At 38.8% G+C, this 21280-nt stretch overlaps 1 protein-coding gene across 1 annotated transcript; it reads left to right on the top strand.

Annotated features, from left to right (window-relative positions):
• Positions 1-1419: 1419 nt before the first annotated feature.
• On the top strand, positions 1420-21247 carry MTFMT (mitochondrial methionyl-tRNA formyltransferase). The gene is given in 10 exon segments (XM_046655137.1): positions 1420-1661; positions 3709-3918; positions 5742-5864; positions 7445-7547; positions 8698-8773; positions 12021-12112; positions 18496-18574; positions 19446-19528; positions 20744-20906; positions 20909-21247. Coding segments are annotated over 10 exon segments (1179 nt in total). The 5' UTR covers positions 1420-1440; the 3' UTR covers positions 20938-21247.
• Positions 21248-21280: the final 33 nt, after the last annotated feature.

Here is a 21280-nt window from a genome sequence, read left to right as displayed (position 1 = left end):
AGAAACGACGTAAACACAAATATAAAAAGTCACACTTTAGTTAGTGGCCAGATTCTAAGGTGAAAATGCAAACGACCATTTGGGTTGCATTTATAGGTCGTGTTATATGGAAAAAGACCATTTAAAAAAAATAGAATCATATTGCACTTACCCTAAGAGAAGATACTGGAAGAGAACTTGACTGCAGGAGTAGAAGGTTTGGGGTCCCATCTCACTCTCCTTCTCATATGTGATCAGATGAGCAGACTCACTGTAAATACAGCCTCTCTCTTCCTCTTTGCCTCTCTCTTTTCTATTCAACACACAGGTGCATTTGTCACTGTCTGTGCAGACACTAGACAAGTTCCCTCAATAATTCCAGACTATGTGAGAAGCAGAGGTCCCCACAAAGCATGAAGGAAACACATGGAGAAAGACATTAAATCCATGCAGGCAAGAGCTCAAGGCTTCAGGGAGGATGTCTGAACCTGGCACTGAAGAATGGATAGCATTTAGAGAGGAAGAGAGGTGGGGAGGGGAGGGGAGGAAGTACACCATGAGCAAAGGCAGGGAAGCAGGGATGTGCAGAGCTCATAATTTAGGAAAAAGGACTGGTCCCGGTGGCTGGGTCTAAGACTGTGTGACGGGAAAAGGTGGTGAGAGTAAGGCTAGAAAGGAATCTGGTCTCCACTCTATAGCCAGGATGTGTGACCACACCCAAGGAGAAGCCCACTGCATGGGCCTCAGGCATACAGACTCTGAGCACTAACGGTCCTTAGAGGTCTTCTGGAGACAGCTTCCTCTGCCCATTTTCCCTAAGAATCTCCTCTGTGGTATCCCCCTGTGTGGGAGGGAACCCACAGATACACCAGAGAGACCGTAGCAAGTAATTAAGCCTCAGTTTCCTCCGGCTCAAAATGGGGACATTAGCTTGCCTAATACACAGGATTGCCACGAAGGCCAAATGGTTAGGACCACAGGCTTTGGAGCTACGTGGACTAGCTGTGAGGATCTTAACTTCAACTGAGTCTCAGATTCTCTTCAGTAAAACGGTTGTAATAATGTCTACCTTGTATGGTTGATATGAGGATTAACTGAACATAAAATGCTTAGCCAAAGTGTGGCATATAGTAAATACGCAGTAAGCACTAGTTATCAAAATGGCTGAGAAAATGACACAGAATCACGTAAATAAATGAGATTTTATTGTCTTAAAACACATGATTTGTTCCCAAAAGACTTCTTTTGGGAGATTGGCTAAATCGAGCAAATAATGCAACAAAAATCACCAGGACGCTCGAACCGTCAAACTTCCTTTATCAGCTCCGTCACACTGGCCACGCCTCCAGTCAGGCAGGCCCCGCCCCTCGGGTGGGGTTCCTGCCCGGCCCCGCCCCTCCGGCCTAGCGCGCTCGCCCCGACCCCTGCGCGCCTGCGCAGGGCAGGCCGCCGGCGGAGGCGATGAGGGTGCTGGTGCGTCGCTGCTGCGGGCGGCTGCCGGCCGGTGGCGGCGCGGGACGGAGGCCGAGCCCCCAGTGGCGAGCGCTGGCCGGGCTCGGAGGGTGCCCCGGCGGGGAGGACGGCCGGGGCGCCCGCGTCCGGGAGAGACCGCCCTGGCGTGTGCTCTTCTTCGGCACGGACCAGTTCGCCCGCGAGGCGCTGCGGGCGCTGCACGCCGCCAGGTACCGGGGCCGGGGCTTGGGGGGGCCCGGCTGCTGGGGGCGCCGATCTCGAGCCTCTGCGGGAGACCCCGAGGGTTTGGACTCCTTGTCGGGGAAAGCGGCGGCGCCGGAGAGTGTGGGCCCAGATTTCGGCGTCTCCGGGCGCCCGGAAGGGGCGCCGCACCCGGCTGTCCGCCCTAGGGCGGCCCGGCGGGTCCCGTCTGGTCTACACCCCCCGCTCCGGGCCCTGTCTGTCCGTTCTTCAGGCGCTACCGGGCGCCCCGCGGAGCCAATCCTGTCCTCGCCGCTTTGCATACATCATCTCCGTCCAGTCTCACCGCCTCCATGCACGTTTTGCCTGTAATGAAACCGGAGTTCAGAGAGGTTAAGCGATTGCCCAAGGTCATCAGCTGAGCTGATTGGGACTAAAATGGGGTCTGACTTCAAAGTCCCGTTTCCATTTCCTCGTACTGCTTCCTATTCATCTAACTTGTACCCTCCAATCCTTTGGGCTTCTTACGAGGTACTTGCATCCCTCTGCACCAAGGTCTCCTTTGCTCCCCATCTCCTCCCCAGTTTTCTGGGACTGAAATGAGGACGGAGTCCAAAAACGAACTGTTTCCAAATGAGTAGATTTATAGATCAGAACTCTTGGGTATACATTTAGTATTTCTAAAATTTAACAAACCTGGGAAAAAATTATTTGAGGTCCAACCTGTCCTGAAAGTCCATGGTATGTGATGGTTATACCCGTGTATATCGCTCTGCGTACTTTCCCCCAACCTCCATTGTTTATCTCCCCACTCCGTTTTTTCCTGACGCACCCCCACGCTCGTTTCTGTCATCTCACTCCGTCAAGTCTTCCCTACAAATACTTCACAGCAGCCCCTCCTATTGACTCCCTCTTCAATCTCCTTGTATCATATTCCTCCCTCCACACACTCCCCTCTGTACACGCACCCTGGAACACTGCCTTCACTCTTGTTCGCTTTGCACATCCTCCATAATGCGCTCTCCACGTGCTGCCTTCCCCAGGTTGCCTCCCGCATCTCTCACTCTTGTATCCTGACCCTTCTGCTGATGCTTCCCTTGCCAGCTCCACGACTCCTGCACTTTCTCTTTAGAGCCCTCCTATCTACTCCTTTCCTCCTAACTCCTTAACATGTGATGCAATACCTGCTAAATAAAGAAATGAACAGCCCCTGGGCACTGGAATACTACGCAGCAGGTAAAAAAAATGAGGTAGTGCTACATGAACTGCCATGGAATGATGCCCATGGTATATATTTTTGTTTGTTTTTTAAAAAACATTATTGTTTGAATAACACATGGTTATGGTACAAAATTCAAAAGATTCAAAGGATATACAGTGAAAAGTTAGTTCCTTCCTCCTGTCTCCTAGTTCCCGGTTCTTCTCTTCAGAGACAGCCACTGTTTTCAGGTTCTTCTTCTAGAAATGTTCGATGCATATACAAGCAAATGTATATTTAACCCATTGTTTTAAAAGACTCACATAATAGCTTATATACCATCATGCACCACATAACAACATTTCGCTCAACGACGGACTGCATATACAACGGTGCTCCCATGAGATGAGTACCATATAGCCTAGCTGTGTAGTAGGCTGTTCCATCTAGGTGTGTGTAAGTGCACTCTGTGATGTTTGCACAACAAGGAAATCGCCTAAGGACACGTTTCTCAGAACGGATCCCGTCACTTAGCGACACATATAGTGTTGTTAAGTGGGAAAAAAAAAATCCAGAGCAGTATATATTATATCCTAATTGTGTAAAATGTCTGTACTATATATGTTTCTGTCTGCAAGGGGAAACTTCTAGAACCGTGCTATCCAAAGAGTAGCCACTAGCCACATGTGGCTCTTCAAATTTAAAATTAAAATTAAATAAAAAATAAAAACTCAGTCTTTCACTTGCACTAGTTTTATTCATTTATCAGAATGCTTCCTGAATTTAATCATAAAAACATCATAGAGGTCTGTGAAGTAGTTTAGCTTTGAGTCATTGTCATACTACTCTCATATTTTCTTTCGTTCTTTCCAACTTAGGGAAAACAAAGAGGAGGAGCTAATTGACAAATTGGAAGTGGTCACAGTGCCCTCCCCGTCACCCAGAGGACTGCCAGTGAAGCAGTATGCTGTCCAGTCTCAGCTGCCGGTGTACGAGTGGCCAGACGTGGGGTCTGGAGAATATGATGTTGGAGTGGTGGCTTCCTTTGGCCGACTTTTGAGTGAGGCTCTTATTCTTAAATTTCCCTAGTAAGTTTTATTTATAAGGAGATAATGGAATAGAGACCTTGGTCTTTATATACAGACCTGGCATCTAAAGTGTAATAACTTGAACTCTAATTCTGCTTTCTTTAATATTTTCTCTTAAAACATTATATTAGTGGCATGAATTGTTAATCTTTATCGCTATCTGTGGGCTTTCACCCCCCTCATTTAAATTCCATATACTGTATCTGCTGACAACTCCCACATTTGTCCCTCCAGTTCAGATCTCGCCCTGAACTCCAGGCCCTGGATACCCCCTGCCTCCTCCACAGCTCTACTTGGATGTCTGATAGGCACCTTAGATGTGAGATGTCCAAAACTACATTCTTGAACTTTTGCCCAAAACCTGCTCCTCCCCAAATCTTTATCTAGTAAGTGGCAATTCCAGCCTTCTGGTTGAATGGACCCAAATCCTTAGTCATTCTTGATTCCTTATCCCTCACCACGCATCCAGTCCATCAGGAAATCCTCTTGGCTCTGCCTTCGAAATCTGTCTAGAAATGGACTGTCTCTCATCGCTTCCACTGTTGCTATTTCCATTGCTTCTGTCCTTGGCCCTCTCAGCCTTTTAACAGTCTAGGAGCCAAAGTGACCCTTTTGAAGCACAAGTCGGATCATGTCACTCTGCTCAGAATTCTCTGCTGGTTTTCCATCTCACTCAGAATACAAGTCAAAGTCCTTATATTGGCCTATAAGGACCTACCTACTTGGTTTGGTCCCCTGCTAGCTCTCTGGCCTCACCTCCTACTACTATTCCTCAGGTTCACTCCACTCCAGCCACACTGGCCTTCCTGCTGTGCCTTGAATGTGCCAAGCATTCACCTTGCTCGAGATCTTTGTGCTTACTGTTCCCTCTGCCTGGAAAGCTTTCTCCCATATATCTCTGTGGCTTATTCCTTTACCTCCTCATGTCTTGCCCAGGTGTCTTCTTATTGGTAAAACTTTCTTTGACCACTTTAAAATTGTAATCTCCCATCCAATACTCCTATCCCCTTCTCTGCTTTGTTTTTCTCCATAGCTGTTAGCACCATCTGACAAACTTTTTACATGTTTTGGTTTTTATTGCTTATCTCCACTCTTTGCACATAAGCTGCCTGAGGGCAGAATTTTTTTCTGTTTGGTTCACTGTTGCTTGTATCCCCAGCACTCGGAACAGTGCCAGCACGTGGATTGTGCTCAGTCAGTATTTGTTGGATGAATGAGCCTGGGCTCAACAGTGGAACTTAGAATATAAGACTCTTTCATATATGCACACTCTTAAGTGCATACTCATGCTGATGGAGACATCATTAAGCTAATGACAGATTAGTAAATTATTTAAATTGCTCATTAATGGGTGATAAGTGTATTGGGATAAACAGCAAAGGTGAATAGATCTTTTGATGGAGATTCAAGAAGCTTGTTTTAGGCATTCTGTATGCAAACTAAGTGAAGTGAGGATAATTATGTAACTAAACTATAAATATAATTTACATCATCCATGAGATGAACGATAGAGTTTGAATGGTTCTTCTCACATAGTTTCGTTTTTATTTAAAAACTTCCAGACATCATGAGCTTGTGTGGAACATCTTTGGAACAATGAATAGTTGTTCTTGCTCTGTTTTTAATTGAGTTTCATTGGTCTCTTATGGTAAGAGAGTGAACTTAGCTCTGGCTCCCTTTTCAGGTGGTACAAGCTAGAATTAACTGTTAGTGTTTCAAAATTTCTGGAAAGTTTAATGATGAAAAGTAGCATATTACTTTAGGTAGCAGTGACTAAGTGGTAAAGCCCACTTACATGCTAATTTCTGCCTTTTCTAACTCAGTGGCATATTGAATGTCCATCCCAGTTGCCTCCCGAGGTGGCGTGGTCCAGCCCCTATAATCCATACCGTGCTTCACGGAGACACAGTTACTGGAGTAACGATTATGCAGATCAGACCTAAAAGGTAAGAGCATAATTCTTTTCTTGAGACTTCTTGTGATTTTGAATGTTGGTATCAGTCTGTTTGGGGGGGAAATGGATGAATGGATGGTGCTCACCAATTTCTCCAGCTCCAGAGTCCTTCCTTGGCTTTTGTACCCTTTCTGTTTTTTCCTGGGTTCTAACATAAGCCATATGTGTTTTGGTATTTATGCAGTCTCTCTTTAAAGCCCTTGTGAAATTTTTAACTTGTTAATTGAAATAAATCCTATTAACAACTGGATTTCTATAAAAGACATTGTGTAAATGAGAGATGGATTTTTGTATATTAGTTATGAATTTTAGTTCTGCTGGCGTGGGTTTCTATGGTCAAACTATGGTCAAATAAGTTTTGGAATCTAAAGTAAGAATATATTGTATATCAATGTGTAATATAATTGTCTTAAACATTTAATGTTTTTTATTTTACTTACAATCTAAGAAACAATTATTTAAAGTTGCTTCAGGAGTGTATTAAGCCTCTGCCTATTATTCACCTAATGTACCCCTAGAAACGAATAATTCAGGGGGCCGGCCCCGTGGCCGAGTGGTTAAGTTCGCGCGCTCTGCTTCGGCGGCCCAGGGTTTCACCGGTTCAGATCCTGGGCACGGACCTAGCACAGCTCATCAAGCCATGCTGAGGCAGCATCCCACACAGCACAACCAGAAGGACCCACAACTAGAATATACAACTATGTACTGGGGGAGGCTTTGGGGAGAAGAAAAAAAAAAGATTGGTAACAGATGTTAGCTAAGGGCCAATCTTACAGGAAAAAGAAAAGAATAATTTTCAAGTTCACAAGAACAACTCAATATCTGGGATTTGCTTTAATTTACTTTAGAAAAAAAGAGAGTGGGGTAAATGAAACAAGAGTAGCAAAACTTTGATTATTTTAAAATCTGGGTGATGCATATATGGAGATTCATTAGAGTAGTCACTCTGTTTTTGTGAATATTTGTGATTTTTCATAATCAATATTTTCTTAAAGTTCATAAGTTAAAAATAGAATTAACAGAACCACAAAGTTAAATATTCAAACTAAAGCATATTTCTAAAAAAAGCTGGTGGCCACTATAGAGCTTGATGTAAAATGTACGATTTGTGGGAATACAAATACACTTGCACCTATATAATCATCAATGATTATAATCCAGGCAAAACTCTTATCCTTTTAGAAAGGAAATATAGAAAGAAATAATTAGGGATTTCCTAATGGGACTTCCTTGGAAAATAAGTTCTTTGCTCTATGCTTTCATTATACAAATAGAATATTTCTTTCATACTATTTATTACTGATGGTAGCATTATCTATTATTGCAGTTAAATCCCTGATACCCAACTTTATACTTTTTCCTTGAGGAAAAAATAAGTGTAAAATCTAAGCACAGGCCAGATTTTACTCTCCCTCCTTTCATGCTGACATTTCTCCCTTGCTAATGGCTAACAGTCAAATTCGTGGCCAAGAGTAAACTATCCTTGTGGTATATAAACACTCATGTAGACAAACATTGTTAGTAAGAAATCATCCCTAATCCTGTTATTATTTGCTTTTCCTTTTTTGGTAGGTTTGATGTAGGCCCAATTCTCAAACAGGAAACGGTTCCTGTGCCACCTAAGAGTACCGCGAAGGAATTGGAAGCCGTGCTGTCAAGACTGGGTGCCAACATGGTACAGTCCTCTGAGAGCCCACTGTTTTTTATTCATTTAGTAGGTTTCCTAAGTGGTTCTGATGAAAAGAGCAATTTTATGATATGTAATTTTAAGCTTCCTTTTTCCTTTTTAAGTGATTTCTATCCTTGGCTTCCTAAAAATTAGCTTGGTATTTGTGATCTCATGTAACTCTTTGAGAATTTACACAGAGTGGTTACCTAAAGGCTTTCAGATGAATCACGTGGTCCTACGTGGTCTCCTGCATTTCACAGTGAGGCCTTCTTTCTTCCCTGTTTCACTCTCCTTAGTCTCATAGACGGACCTTTCGTCCCTGTCAGAAGGCACCTATAGCATTTTGTAAGTGACTCTTAGCTTTTGTCCCCACTTCTGTGCCTGTGTTCCAGTCATTTGCATCCATACGCACTGGGATTCTGTTGACCCCCCAGCTACAAATGAACTCTGTGGCGTTTTGTAGCTCATTGAATCTGCAATACAGTGGGGTCTGAGTAAATGCTTAATGAGCAGATTAATGATTTTCATTTGAACTAGTTAATTTTCTGTAGAGGAAAACTTTCCCCCCAACTCCCCTCAGGAATGCTATTATAATAGTGGCTGTTGTTCACTGAGCACTGGTTTGTGTGCCAGGACTGTTCTAGATAGCTCTGTAGGCTTATTTTTTTACCTTGTCAACAAACCTTTGAGGTAGCTGTTGCTGTGAACTGTTTTACAAATGATGACATTGAAGGCCACAGACAAGTAACATAACTTTCCCCCAATGACACAGCCAGTAGGTGGTGGAACTGGGATTTGAACCCGGAACTGTGTGACTCCAGAGCACACTCTTCTTCTGTGAGGCTCCTCTGCCTTCTCCCCTGCAGGGTGCGAGTGTGGATAGCTGCGCGTAAGGCTGTTCTGACACTGAAGGCTCGCACAGTCAGGCAAAGCTCAGCGTCCTCTGGAGGCAGATCAGTGACCTGAATTCTGCAGAGACCAACATCGCCACTAAAGCTCTACCCAGCAGACACGCATCCTCCCAGCTTAAGCCAGTTTACTGCCTTATCTGCCACCCAGCTCTTTTAAAGCTGTAGCTCATTTCATGGTACTGAATTGCAATGTATTTCTGCTTTTGTTCTTTTTATCTTGAATATATAACGTTCTCCTTTTTTAGCTTATTTCAGTTTTGAAAAATTTGCCTGAAAGTTTGAGCAACAGAAGGCAGCAGCCAACTGTGGGGGTGACACATGGTGAGTAAGGGCTGCAGATTCTTACCTCTTCCCTAAGGTTTGTTTGTCCTGATAGCATCTGAACACTGTGCCTGCTTCACTTGCAATTTCCCTTGATTTTGACTAACGACTGAGTGCCCACTTGTGTGCCCTTTTCCAAAGAATGGTTGGGAAGCTCTCTTTGTCCCTCCTAACATGTAGCCTTTGGAAAGATTGGAAATTTTTTCCTATTCTTCATATTGAAAAGTACCAAACATAGAGATAAAAGACAGTGAATACCTGTTTCACCCAGAGTCAACAATTATTAATATTTGGTCCTATTTTCTTTCTCTCTCTATATATGTGGTTTATTTAGTGTATATTTTTAAATTTCTCCTTAACCATTTAGAAGTATGCATCATGACCTTTCATCCCTAAATACTTCAACATACATCTTTTAAGAAAAATGTCCAGTTCCCTAATAGCATTTAATATCTAGTCCACATTTAAATTTTCTTAATTGTCTAAAAACATATTTTATAGCTGTATATTTTTTCAAACTAGGATATAATTGTAATTAATTGTTATGTCTCTTTAGTCTCTTTAAACTAGAGTAATTCCTCCACTGTTTTTTTTCCCTCCATATCATTGACTCTTTGAAGAGCTCAGGCCAGTTGTCTGTTTCCTTCTAGTTTTTCTAGCCCTTATATTTCCTGTGAGTTGGAAGTTCTAAAAGGTTGATTGGATTCAGGCTTAAAGTTTTTGGAAAGAATATTTCGTAGATGATAATTGTCTTTTAGTGATATTTGTGCCAGTTTGTTTTTAATTTTAAGGATTGCTTTTTACTTTTATCTATGATTTTATTTCTTGAATATGTAAACCATTTACATGATTCAGAAGCTAAAACTGGTTAAAAGGATATACTCAAAGAAGTCTCTCCCCTGTCTCCTCCAGGCTTAGGATGTCACATCAGTAAGCCATGATGCCAGATTGCATCGAGGCTAGTAAGCTAAGTTTGCTCACCTAGCTGAGGTGGTGATCACCAGATCTTTCCAGTGTAAAGATGTGTTTCTCCCTTTGCAATTGGCAGGTAATCTGTGGGGTACTTTAGCACCATGCAAATATCCTGTTCCCTAACAACCTTTCACATCACAATTTTAGCATGGATTGATGCTCCTTCCCTGAATGAATTATTTCATTAGAGATTGCAAAATGGTGATTTTCTAATTCCTTTTACTTTACTAGTTGGCATTGCTCTGTAAAGAAGAACTTTTCCTCATCAATTGATGAATTTTAGTTCATCCTAAAATGACAGAATAATTGTTTAAGCCTTTCTCTAATTACCAATTTTTAGAGTAAGGAGTTGGTGCCACAATTGCCTTCAATTATGGGTAAACGAGTTTTTTTAATTATCATTTGACTCGTGGATTCTCCTTTATTGTGTTTTACAGTTAGTTACATTCATAATGCTTATGCTGCTCAAGTAGTCCCAGATTTAGCCAGTGGGAGCCCCTTAAAGTTGGCTCCTGCATCTTTTTGACACTTCTCCACGCCAATTAGTTTTTGAGTGCTTTCTTGCTTTCTATTATAAGATGTCCCAGGCTCACCTTGTAAATTCTCTGTCCTCTGTTGGAATCAGCCATCTCTCCCTTGTTCATTTTAGTGGGGGGTGGTATTTAGAAACTATCTCGTACAACAATGTGTTCCAAGATAAGGTGACAATGGACAAGGCTAGGCATTATATTTTTTAAATAATACTTGAGTTCATATTGTTACTGATTCAAAGTTTAAATTACAGAGTTTTTCTTAGAGTATTTTCTCTTACACTGAATATCTTTTTTTGTATTAATACTAACCTATTTGTTTAATTGCTAAGCATAAAATAGTTTGAAAATTATGCCACCAATATTACTACAAAAAGTAAAACTACTGAGTAAGATTTAAGATTTCTCTGCAGGTTTTTTTGTCCTTAGAATATATCCTGCTAAGATTATGCAGTCAGAGTACTGTGTTCAAAACTTTCTGGAGACAATTCTTTTTTCCATGTGGTTTTGTTATCTAGTTTGATATATACTTAGGTTTATTTTTTTCCATTTGTGTTTAATTTTCAGAGTTGCTTTTTTCCTCTCTGATTAAATTTAATTTTTTGAATATGTAAAATATTTACATGATTCAAAAGTTAAAATTTGAGAAGGTGAACTCAGAGAAGTCTCTCGTCCATCCCTATCTCCTCCAAGCCTGTTTCCCTCCTTCTCTGGGTCAGTATTTTCCTTAGTTTCTGATTTCACCTTCTAGTTGGTTCTTTTTATCAAAATTAGCAAAAACACATTTTTAAGCAGATTTTTCTTTTCTTCCACAAAAGGTGGTATAAAATGTACACTCTTTTGTACCTTTCTTTCTTCACTCAGTGGTGTATCCTGGAGATCAGTTCCTATCAATAAGAGATTTCCCCCTTTCTATTTTTATGGTGGTCTAGTTCTCATTTGTGTGCATATATCATAATTTATTCAACAGAGCCCCTATTTATGGGCATTTGTTTCCAGTCTTTTGCTATTTCAAATAATGCCATTAAAAATAACTTTATGCATGTTACTTCCTAATCAAATAGATAAGAAACTGCATCTTGAAGTAGTTTTAATTTATATTACTTCTGTGAGGGGGGTTAGGATCTTTTCATATGTTTAAGGACTATTTGCATTTCTTTTTTCTGGGAACGGTTTATTATATCCTTTGACAATTTTCCTATCAGATTTCTTGATCTTTTTCTTCTCAGTTTTTAGGAGTACTTTATATAATAGATATAAATAAATCTATATAATAGATATAAAGTACTCCTAAATATAATCTAATTATATTAATATTATTATAAGATTACATAAATGTATATTTACAGATTTATATCTATATAAGCAGATACAGAGCACTGTAATACAAATTTAAAAAAGTACTTTGTTTGTCATTTGCTTTTTGACTTGTGACATTTTTTTTTGTCTTGAAAAAGTTTTTTATGTAGTCATATTTATCATTCTTTTCTTTAATTACTTCTGTATTTTGAGTCATTGTTCAGTCATTTTTCTACTCCCAGGTTATAAAGAAATTCACCCATGTCTTCTTCTAGTACTTGTATGATTTATTTATTTACCTTTATATTATGGAAAGTTTCAAACATATTCAAAAGTTGAGGAAATAATATAATGAATTCTCTTGTATCTGTTCTTCAGCATCAATACTTATTAATTCATGGACATGGAACCTGATATTCATTCTTGCTATTGGCTTTATCTTGTAGCCCCTAAGATTTCTGCTGGTACCAGCTGTATAAAATGGGAGGAACAAACGTCAGAGCAAATATTCAGACTTTATCGTGCCATAGGAAATATAGTAAGTTCGAAGTCAGATTGCAGTTTTACCTAAGAGAGTGTGTGTGTGTGCGCGTGCACATGTGTAATTCACCTTTGAAATATTTTTATTCAGGAATGAATCTCATAAACTAAACCTAAGAATCCTGAAATTCATTTTTTTAAAAAATGGCTATTTTTTTAATGTGGTAAAATATACATAACATAAAATTTACCATTTTAACCATTTTAAGTGTATCGTTCAGTGGCATTAAATAAATTCACGTTGTTTTATAACCATCACCGCTATCCCCAGAACTTTTTCATTTTCCCAAATTGAAACTCTGCCCATTAAACAGTACCTCCCATTCCCCCTCCCCATAGTCCCTGATGAATTCTATTCTACTTTCTGTATCTATGAGTTTGCCTGTTCTAGGTACCTCATGTAAGTGGAATCGTACAGTATTTGTCCTTTTGTGTCTGGCTTATCTCACTTAGCATAGTGTCTTCAAGGTTCATCCATGTAGTGCTATGTATCAGAATGTCATTCCTTTTTAAGTCTGAATAATATTCCATTGTATGTATATACCTCATCTTGTTTATCCATTCATCTGTCGATGGATGTTTGGATTGTTTCTACCTTTTGGCTGTTGTGAATAATGCTGCTATGAACATTGGTGTACAAGTTTCTGTTTGAGTCACTACATTCAGTTCTTGCGTATCTGATATTCACTTAAAAAATATTCTTCAAACTTTAAGTTTTTGGAATTCACAAATCGCTTTCAAATACATATTTTGCAGTTTCCCATAACCAAGTTCTATTATCCCATTTCATAGATTAAAGGAATGAAAATGAAATGACTAACAGGGGTACCTAGTCACTAACTAATGAACTTAAATCGTCTAAGTCCTAATCCCATGCTTTTTCCAGTCTGTCTTTCTGCCTATGGCCCATGTTTTATAATTGAATTCTTAAATCCTTGATTACCACATATGGTACACAAAGTGGAGTTGTAATGTAACAACTCATTAAAATATCTGAGTTAAATTCTCAATTCTTTTGACAAATTTATTGGCTTTTTTCCTTCATGTTGGTGGCCTCTTGTATTGTTTAAACTCTGGGTCTAGCTTGTGTGGGTTTTTAATGGCCCTTCCCTGTTATTAATGTTGGGTAAAATGGACAACTGCTGTTGAATATTTGTAGCATGCCAAGTTCTTCAGTGAGGATCACAATTGCATGTTGTGGGTATTATCCCATTTTAAGTTGAGGAAATTGAGCCTTAAAGTAGATACTCAGTGAATGGTTATTGAATGTTGTTCAAGGTTACATTGCTAATTAGTGAGAGTCAAGCTTTGAATCAGAACTGTGTGACTTCAAACCTTGTACTTTTCCTGCTACAGCAGAATGGCATAGGGAAAGCAACTTGGGACTTTACAGCCAGACAGAGCTGGGTTCCAGCTTGTCTCTGCTACTTCCTAACTTTGTAGACTTGGGAAGGGTACTTAACTTCCGAGCTTTAGTTTGTTCATTGGGAAATTAGGGCTGATATAATGTATATAAAACATCTAGTACAGTATCTGGCACAGAGTAAGTACTCATTAAATGATACCTATTATTATTCTTTTATCCATTAAACTAAATAGTTATTAAAGGCCTATTATGTGTCAGACACTGTTCTAGGTGCTAGAGGTACAGATGGTGTAGGAAGAAAGACAATAAATAATCAAATAAATAAGAAATAGTGTGATAAGTTCCTTGATGAAAATTAAAATAGGATAATTTGGGGCGCCGGCCCCATGGCCGAGTGGTTAAGTTTGAGTGCTCTGCTTTGGTGGCCCAGGGTTTCGTCAGTTCGGATCCTGGGTGCAGACATGGCACCACTCATCAGGCCATGCTGAGGCGGCATCCTACATGCCACAACTAGAAGGACCCACAACTAAAATATACAACTATGTACTGGGGGGATTTTGGGAGAAAAAGCAGGGAAAAAAAAAAGAAGATTGGCAACCGTTGTTAGCTCAGGTGCCAATCTTAAACAAAAAAATAGGATAAGGTGATAGACTAACTGAAGGTTATTTTAGACTGGATAGATGGGGAATACCTCTCTGAACTGACATTTAAGCTGACATCTGAAAGACGATAGCAACCAGCCATGCCAAGATCAGGAAAAGGGCATTCCAGGCAGAGGGAGCAGGTAGTATGAAATCCAAGGTAGGCTAATCCAGATAAAAACATCACAAGAAAAGAAAACTATAAGTCAATATCCCTTATGAATATAGAGGCAAAAATCTTCAAACAACATATAAAAAAGGACTATACACCATGACCAAGTGGTATTTATCCCATGAATGCAAGGTTGGTTCAGCATACAAAAAAATCAATCAATATAATACACCATATTAATAGAATAAAGGACAAAAGCCACATAATTGTCTCAATAGATGCAGAAAAAGCATTTGAGAAAATCCAGTACCCTTTCAAGATAAAGATTCTGAACAAATTAAGAATAGGAGGGAACTTCCTCAACCTGATAAAGAACATCTACCAAAAAATCCACAATTAACATCATATTTAATGGTGAATGACTGAAAACTTTCCCCCTAAGATCAAGAGCAAGAGAAAGATGTACTGGAGGTTATAGCTAGGGCAATTAGGCAAGAAAAAAGAAACAAAAGGTAACCAGATTGGAAAGGAAGAAGTAAAACTATCTGTGTTTGAAAATGATGTAATCTTACGTAAAGAGAATGATAAAGATTCCTAAAAGATAAGAGCTAATAAACAGTAAAGAAGACCTAAATAAATGGAAAGACCTCCGTGGTCATGGATTGGAAGACTTAATATTGTTAAGATGGGACTATTCCCCAAATTGATCTACAGATTCAACACAATTTTTATGAAAATCCCAGTTGACTTGTTTGCAGAAATTGACAAGCTGATCCTAAAATTTGTATGGAATTGCAAGAGGCCCAGAATAGCCAAAAAATCTTGACAAAGGAGAACAAAGTTGGAGGACTCACATTTCCTGATTTCAAAACTTACTACAAAGCTACAGTAATGAGGACAGTGTGGCAGTGGCATAAAGATAGATGTATAGCTCAATGGGATAGAATTGAGAGTCCAGAAATAAACCCATACATTTATGGTCAGTTGATTTTTGACAAGGGTGCCAGTACAATTTGATGAGGAAACAACAGTCTTTTCAACACATGGTGCTTGTACAACTGGATATCCACAATCAAAAGAATCGGTTTGGACCCCTACCTCACACCACATACAAAAATAAACTCAAAATATGTCAGAGACCTAAGTGTAAGAGCCAAAACTATAAAACTGTTAGAAGAAAACAGGGATAAATCTTCATGACCTCAAAGTAGGCAGTGGTTCTGGATGTGATGCCTCAAGCATAAGCAACCAAACTAAAAACTGAACTTCAAAATTAAAAACCGTTGGGCTTCAAAGTACACTATCAAGAAAGTGAAAAGGCAACCCACAGAATAGAAGAAAATATTTGCAAATCATATATCTGATAAGGGTCTAGTATCCAGAATATATTAAAAAACTTAACAGCTGTACAGTAAAAAAGACCATCCAATTAGAAAATGCTCACGGGATCTGAATAGACATTTCTCTCAAGAAGATATACAGATGGACAATAAGCACATGAAAAGGTGGTCAACTTCAGTAGTCTAGAGAAATGCAGGTCAAAAGTGCCCTGAGACACTACTTCACATCCATTAGGATGGCTATAATTTAAAAAACAGACGACAACAAGTATTGACAAGGATGTGAAGAAATTTGGAACTCTCATACATTGTTGGTGGGAACATAAAATGGTGCAGCCATTTTGGAAAACAGTTGACAGTTTCTCAACGTTAAACACAGAGTTACTTTCATACATAATGATCCTTATCTTCTGCAGTTCACCTTTCCTCTCCACTGAGAAAAGCTTGTGCAGTAACAGAATGAGTACTTATCTTGGAGCCAGAAGGTGAGAGTTGATTCCTGGAGCTACCATTTACTAACCAAGAGCAATACCCTTATCTTCTCTGAGCTTCTGCTTTCTTACCTCTAAAATAGGGTTAATGAGCATGCCCACAACTGTCAAGATCAAAGGAGATAAACTGAATTTAAATCCCTGCCAACATATGATTTGGACAAGTAATGATGGTAGACACTGAAATGACTATATTCTCGCCATCATTTTCCCTTCTGCAATGCTCTGATGATAAGGTGAAGATGAGCTTTACCTCCTCAAGAACAAGAACTGCATATTCTGATTATATACCTAGCATATTTATCACTCTCAGTAAATATAAATCTTTTTTTAGTCAGTAAACATGTTTCAAAAATATTTTGAGTTCTGTGAAAGAAAAAAGTTACACATATGAAAATCATTTCATAATTTTTATTCGGAGCAGGTAAAGAAAAATAAATCAGCAAGTTATTGAAGAGGATACTGTACCAACAGAAGATGTTGTACCAATCTCCTCTTCAATATTGACAGATGTAAGGTTATGAACACTTGTGAACTTTTCAAATTTAATTTTTTTGATTTAATGTTCAAATATTTGCAACCACTTAACTCTTCTAGAAATTAAATGTTTTCTTTAAGGAATCTCATAAAAAAGCACTGAGCTGAGAATGAGAAAACACAGATTCTGATCCTTGGCTCTGCCACTAACTACCTGGGTCTCACCTGGGAAAACACCTGCATTTCTCTGGGCCTCACTTTCCTCATCTATGAAATAGAAGATTGAATGAAAGTCTGAAAATAAATGTATTTAACTCAGAAATGTGACAGGACTTATTTCCTGGTATGTGTTAATTTTTATTAACAGTTAAAATCAAGTTGCAGAGTGTCAGGTATACTGGAAATGTGTTATGTGATAAAGGTGGCATTTCATACCAGGGGAAGGGGAGATGGATTAGCCAGTAAATAACATTGGGACAGCAGGTTAGCCATGAGAGGCCTACCTTTTAAAATGAAAATAAAATCTCGGGGGATCAAGAATTTAAATGTGAAAAAACAAAACCACAAAGGACTGGGAAAAAACACAGTTGAATACTTTTTTATAATATTTAATAAAGTGAGGCGTGGGCCTTTTTTTAAAATTTTTTTTTCTGCTTTTTCTCCCCAAGTCCCCCTAGTACATAGTTGTATATTTTAGTTGTGGGTCCTTCTAGTTGTGGCATGTGGGACGCCACCTCAGCATGGCCTGACGAGTGGTGCCATGTCCACGCCCAGGATTCGAACCAGTGAAACCCTGGGCTGCCGAAGCAGAGCACGAGAACTTAACCACTCGGCCAAGGGGCCGTCCCATTGGAGTAGGCCTTTTTAAGCATGACATGAACCACTGAGGCCATGAGAGAAAAGAGTGATAAATATCACTCCATAAAAATAAAAAACTTAGACATGGAAAAAAAATTACTGCACCCAAGTTCAAAAGTCAACATACTGGAAGAATATTCGTAACACATCCAAGAATTAAAGGGCTTATTTCCTAAAAATATAAAACACTTTTGCAAATTAATAAGAAAGAGATGAACAACTCAGTTTGTTTTTCTTTTAAACGGGTAGAGGGTATAAATAGGCAGTTTTCAGAGAAATAAAATGTGCAAGAAAATATATGCAATGCTCCTTGGCCCCACTAATAATAAACAGCAATAGGGTGTCTTTTTCTTTTTTCTCTTAGCAAGGCAGTTTAACAATAAAATGTTGATGCTCTTTAAACTAGGTAGTCTACTTAAAAAAAACCATTATTCTCCAGAAATGTAAAAGTCCTCAAAGGTATATCTACCAGGCTATTTATTAGCACATTTAAAAATTTTATAATAGCAAGAAATTGAAAATGACTGAAATGTCCATCATAAAGGTATTGGTTACATAAACTATGGTACAGTCATAAAATGGAATGCTGTGCAGCAGATAAAAAGAGTGAAATAGATAAGCACGTACTGATGAAAAGGAGCCCATGGTTTATGGTTAAGTAAAAAGAGTTCCTTGCAGAACAGTATGTTCTAGATTTTTGAAATAATCTTTGTAGAAAAAATACAAGGAAATACACATCAAACTGTTAACAGTGGTTACCTCTGGGAATAGGAGTACAGAATACTTTGACTTTCTAAATTTTTTTAAACATAATTGCTGTAATGCTTGCATTTTTTTATAATGAACATATATTTTTAATTAGAAATATTAATAAAGATATAAACATTGATTTTAAAAGTGTTTAAGATCTTACAAATCTTGGAGGCTGATGTAGAGGATCATGTTTATGTGCTGTTCCATAAGATTCAGAGACTGAGTTCCAAATTCGTCTTTAATTGGGAGAGAAATCAGACCAGATTAACACAAAATAGTAGTTGAAAAGAGTTTGGGGGCTGAATGTATTTCTTTATCACACCTTCTTTAATTTTGTTTGCAGATTCCGTTGCAGACACTCTGGATGGATAATACCATTAAACTCCTGGATTTGGTAGAAGTTAATAGTTCAGTCCTCACTGGTACTAACTTTTGAATAGCTGACATGGAAAATGTTTTCACTATAGTGTATTTGAAAATGTGTCTTTTACCATAGGTCACACACTAAAAATAAGGATTCTTTTAGTTTGTTTCAGTTCAATAATGATAATGCTTTACGTTCATTTATTGTCTTACTCTTTGCAGTGTCCATTCACATGTATTTTCTCATTTAATCATAAGAACCTGGGAAGTAGGCAGAGCAGTGGTACTATCTCATTTTAAGATCTGTGATTTCTTACATTAAGATTTTCAGGGAGTGCAAAATGACTTGGTTAGTTTCACTCTGGTGACTATCATAATGAAAATCTCTGGGAAGCTCAGCGAGAATCTTAGGCCCAGGTGTAGCATTCGTGACACAGATCCATTCTGAGGCCTAACAGTGCCCTCCCAACATGGTGGACTGAAGGACTCTGAGCCACAGAGGGAACTGGCATAGTTCAGAGGGTGTCCGAGTTCCTCAGGATCTAGGAATTGGGACTGATTTGGTCATGGATTGGAAGGGCCACCTTAGATCCTAAGCCTCCTGTATCTCTCTCTAGGAGGGAGACAGTTCTTTCCCCAAAATGGTCAAAACTTCAAGATTCAACATTTTAGGTTGATCTCTGGGAGACTGGGTGAAGGACTCATAGCTTCTTACGTGTACAGAAAGCTTCCCTTTGGGTTCGAGGTACACACAGAGCACCATGGCTCCATCATTAAGTTTTGGATTACAAAGTCGGGGCATCAGCAGATGTGTCTTCTCCAGCATTAGTACTGCTTCCCATGATGTTTTGATTTTTAAGAAGTGCCATGAAATTGCATGATTATTTATTCTCTCTCTCATATCTTTTTTATTTTTCCCCCATTCTTTAGATCCAAAATTAACAGGACAGGCTGTTATTCCAGGATCGGTGATATACCACAAACACTCACAGAAACTGCTGGTTTGTTGTAAGGTACATTCTCCTTTAGTTTCAAATTATCATACTTGTTGTACTGAGTTTATAGTTTATATTATTTATCATTTTTAGTTGGGACTTCACTCAACTGCCTGTCCACCAGATTGAGCCAACGGACAGTTTAATTTTCTTAAGAAATAGTAGAATCTCTAGTATAATGTTTTGAAAGTGATGTTTTGACAAGGCATTATTATTACTCAAACAATGAAAGAATATTCAATAACTTTAGTGCTGTCTTAAAAGAAACCTGAATATTCTCAGTAATCCAATTTAACAACCTCTTATTAATAGTGTTGTTTAATTAACGTCATCTTGTTAATATGACGATCATAAAAGATACTGAAGTCCTATCGAAGTGTCTAGCTGAATTACTGCAGTGCATGTATCCTACTTACTGTTGAACAGTGGTTAGGAGATTTCTTAACTATTTAAAATGACTTTAAACCATTATTGTTTCATAACACCATGGCATTGTCCTGAGAAGTATTCCACAATCCTTCCATTTCCTGGGTATTTTCCTTCATGCAGTGTTTATGTGCAATATTCCATGCTCAGGAAAGTATATTTAAAATGTGTGATAGATTGATCTGAGCTACACAGACTGTAGGTACAGAACTCCTACATCAACCTCCCTTCATCTCTCCAACTTATTCTGGAACAGCATTGGGTGTGTATGTCTTGCTGTCCTTGTCTGTGGCTGTATATATCTGTATTGCAAATCTGGAGTTTGCTGTCAGAGAAGAAGCTGGGGTTGTCTGAACATGCGAGTTTGAGTCCCCCAGGTGTGTCACCTCAGACAAATCACTCACCCTCTCTGGGCATGAGTTTTCTCTTCTAAAATCAGTTTTCTCTGGGGGTGATATTGGATGTGCCTGCTTTTTAGAACGGCTGTATTTTGATGACCAGTAACAATAAGATACTTGGACATACTCTGAAAACCATAAAGCACTCTGGAAATATAACATACCTTCTTATTCTGCTCCCTTTGTGTTTAAATAGGCTTATATAGGTCTGCACATTTGTTATCACTCCTTGGTAATAAACTTTCAGAGTCAAAGAATTATATATGTCACTTAGTACTGTGCTATCTGCAGCTAGGCTATAGTAAAGATTTGTTGGTTTATTTGTTTTCATAATAAAAGTTTTGTAAACTAAAATTTACCACCAGTTTTGCCACCACTGCCTGTTCACTATTTGTCTTTTGCCCTTTAGGATGGCTGGATTGGTGTTCGATCAGTGATGCTCAAGAAAACACTAACAGCTACTGATTTCTACAACGGATATTTGCACCCCTGGTACCAGAAAAATTCCCAAGCTCAACCAGGCCAATGCAGATTTCAGACTCTCAGACTTCCAACAAAGAAGCAGAAAAAAAAATTGTTGCTATGCAACAGTGCATTAAGTAGTTAGGAAGAAGATGGACAAGAACCTACTACATATTTGTAATTTATTAAAAGCCTTATTTATAAGGAATTACCTTTACTTGCAAAGAAGATGACACTGTTGGCGGAAGAGAAGATTATTGTCAAAGATGAATTACCTCACTTTCCACTTTTTGTTTAACAGTAGTTAAAAACAGCTTTTTCTATTTGAATGACAAAAGAAGCTTTAAATAAAATTTTTATCTATAATATCAAACTCAAGGAGATTGCATCTTTCCCTAAAAGCAAGTGCAGCTAACTGGTATGCTCATATATACTGAAGAGAGGTTCTTTTAAAAAGTGCACCTGTAGGGGCCAGCCCCATCGT

This window comes from Equus quagga, chromosome 2 (assembly GCF_021613505.1).
Source record: "Equus quagga isolate Etosha38 chromosome 2, UCLA_HA_Equagga_1.0, whole genome shotgun sequence".
Classification (NCBI taxonomy): domain Eukaryota; kingdom Metazoa; phylum Chordata; class Mammalia; order Perissodactyla; family Equidae; genus Equus; species Equus quagga.
Note: the sequence above shows the minus strand (reverse complement) of the source record. Positions and strands in the feature narration are given on the sequence as shown.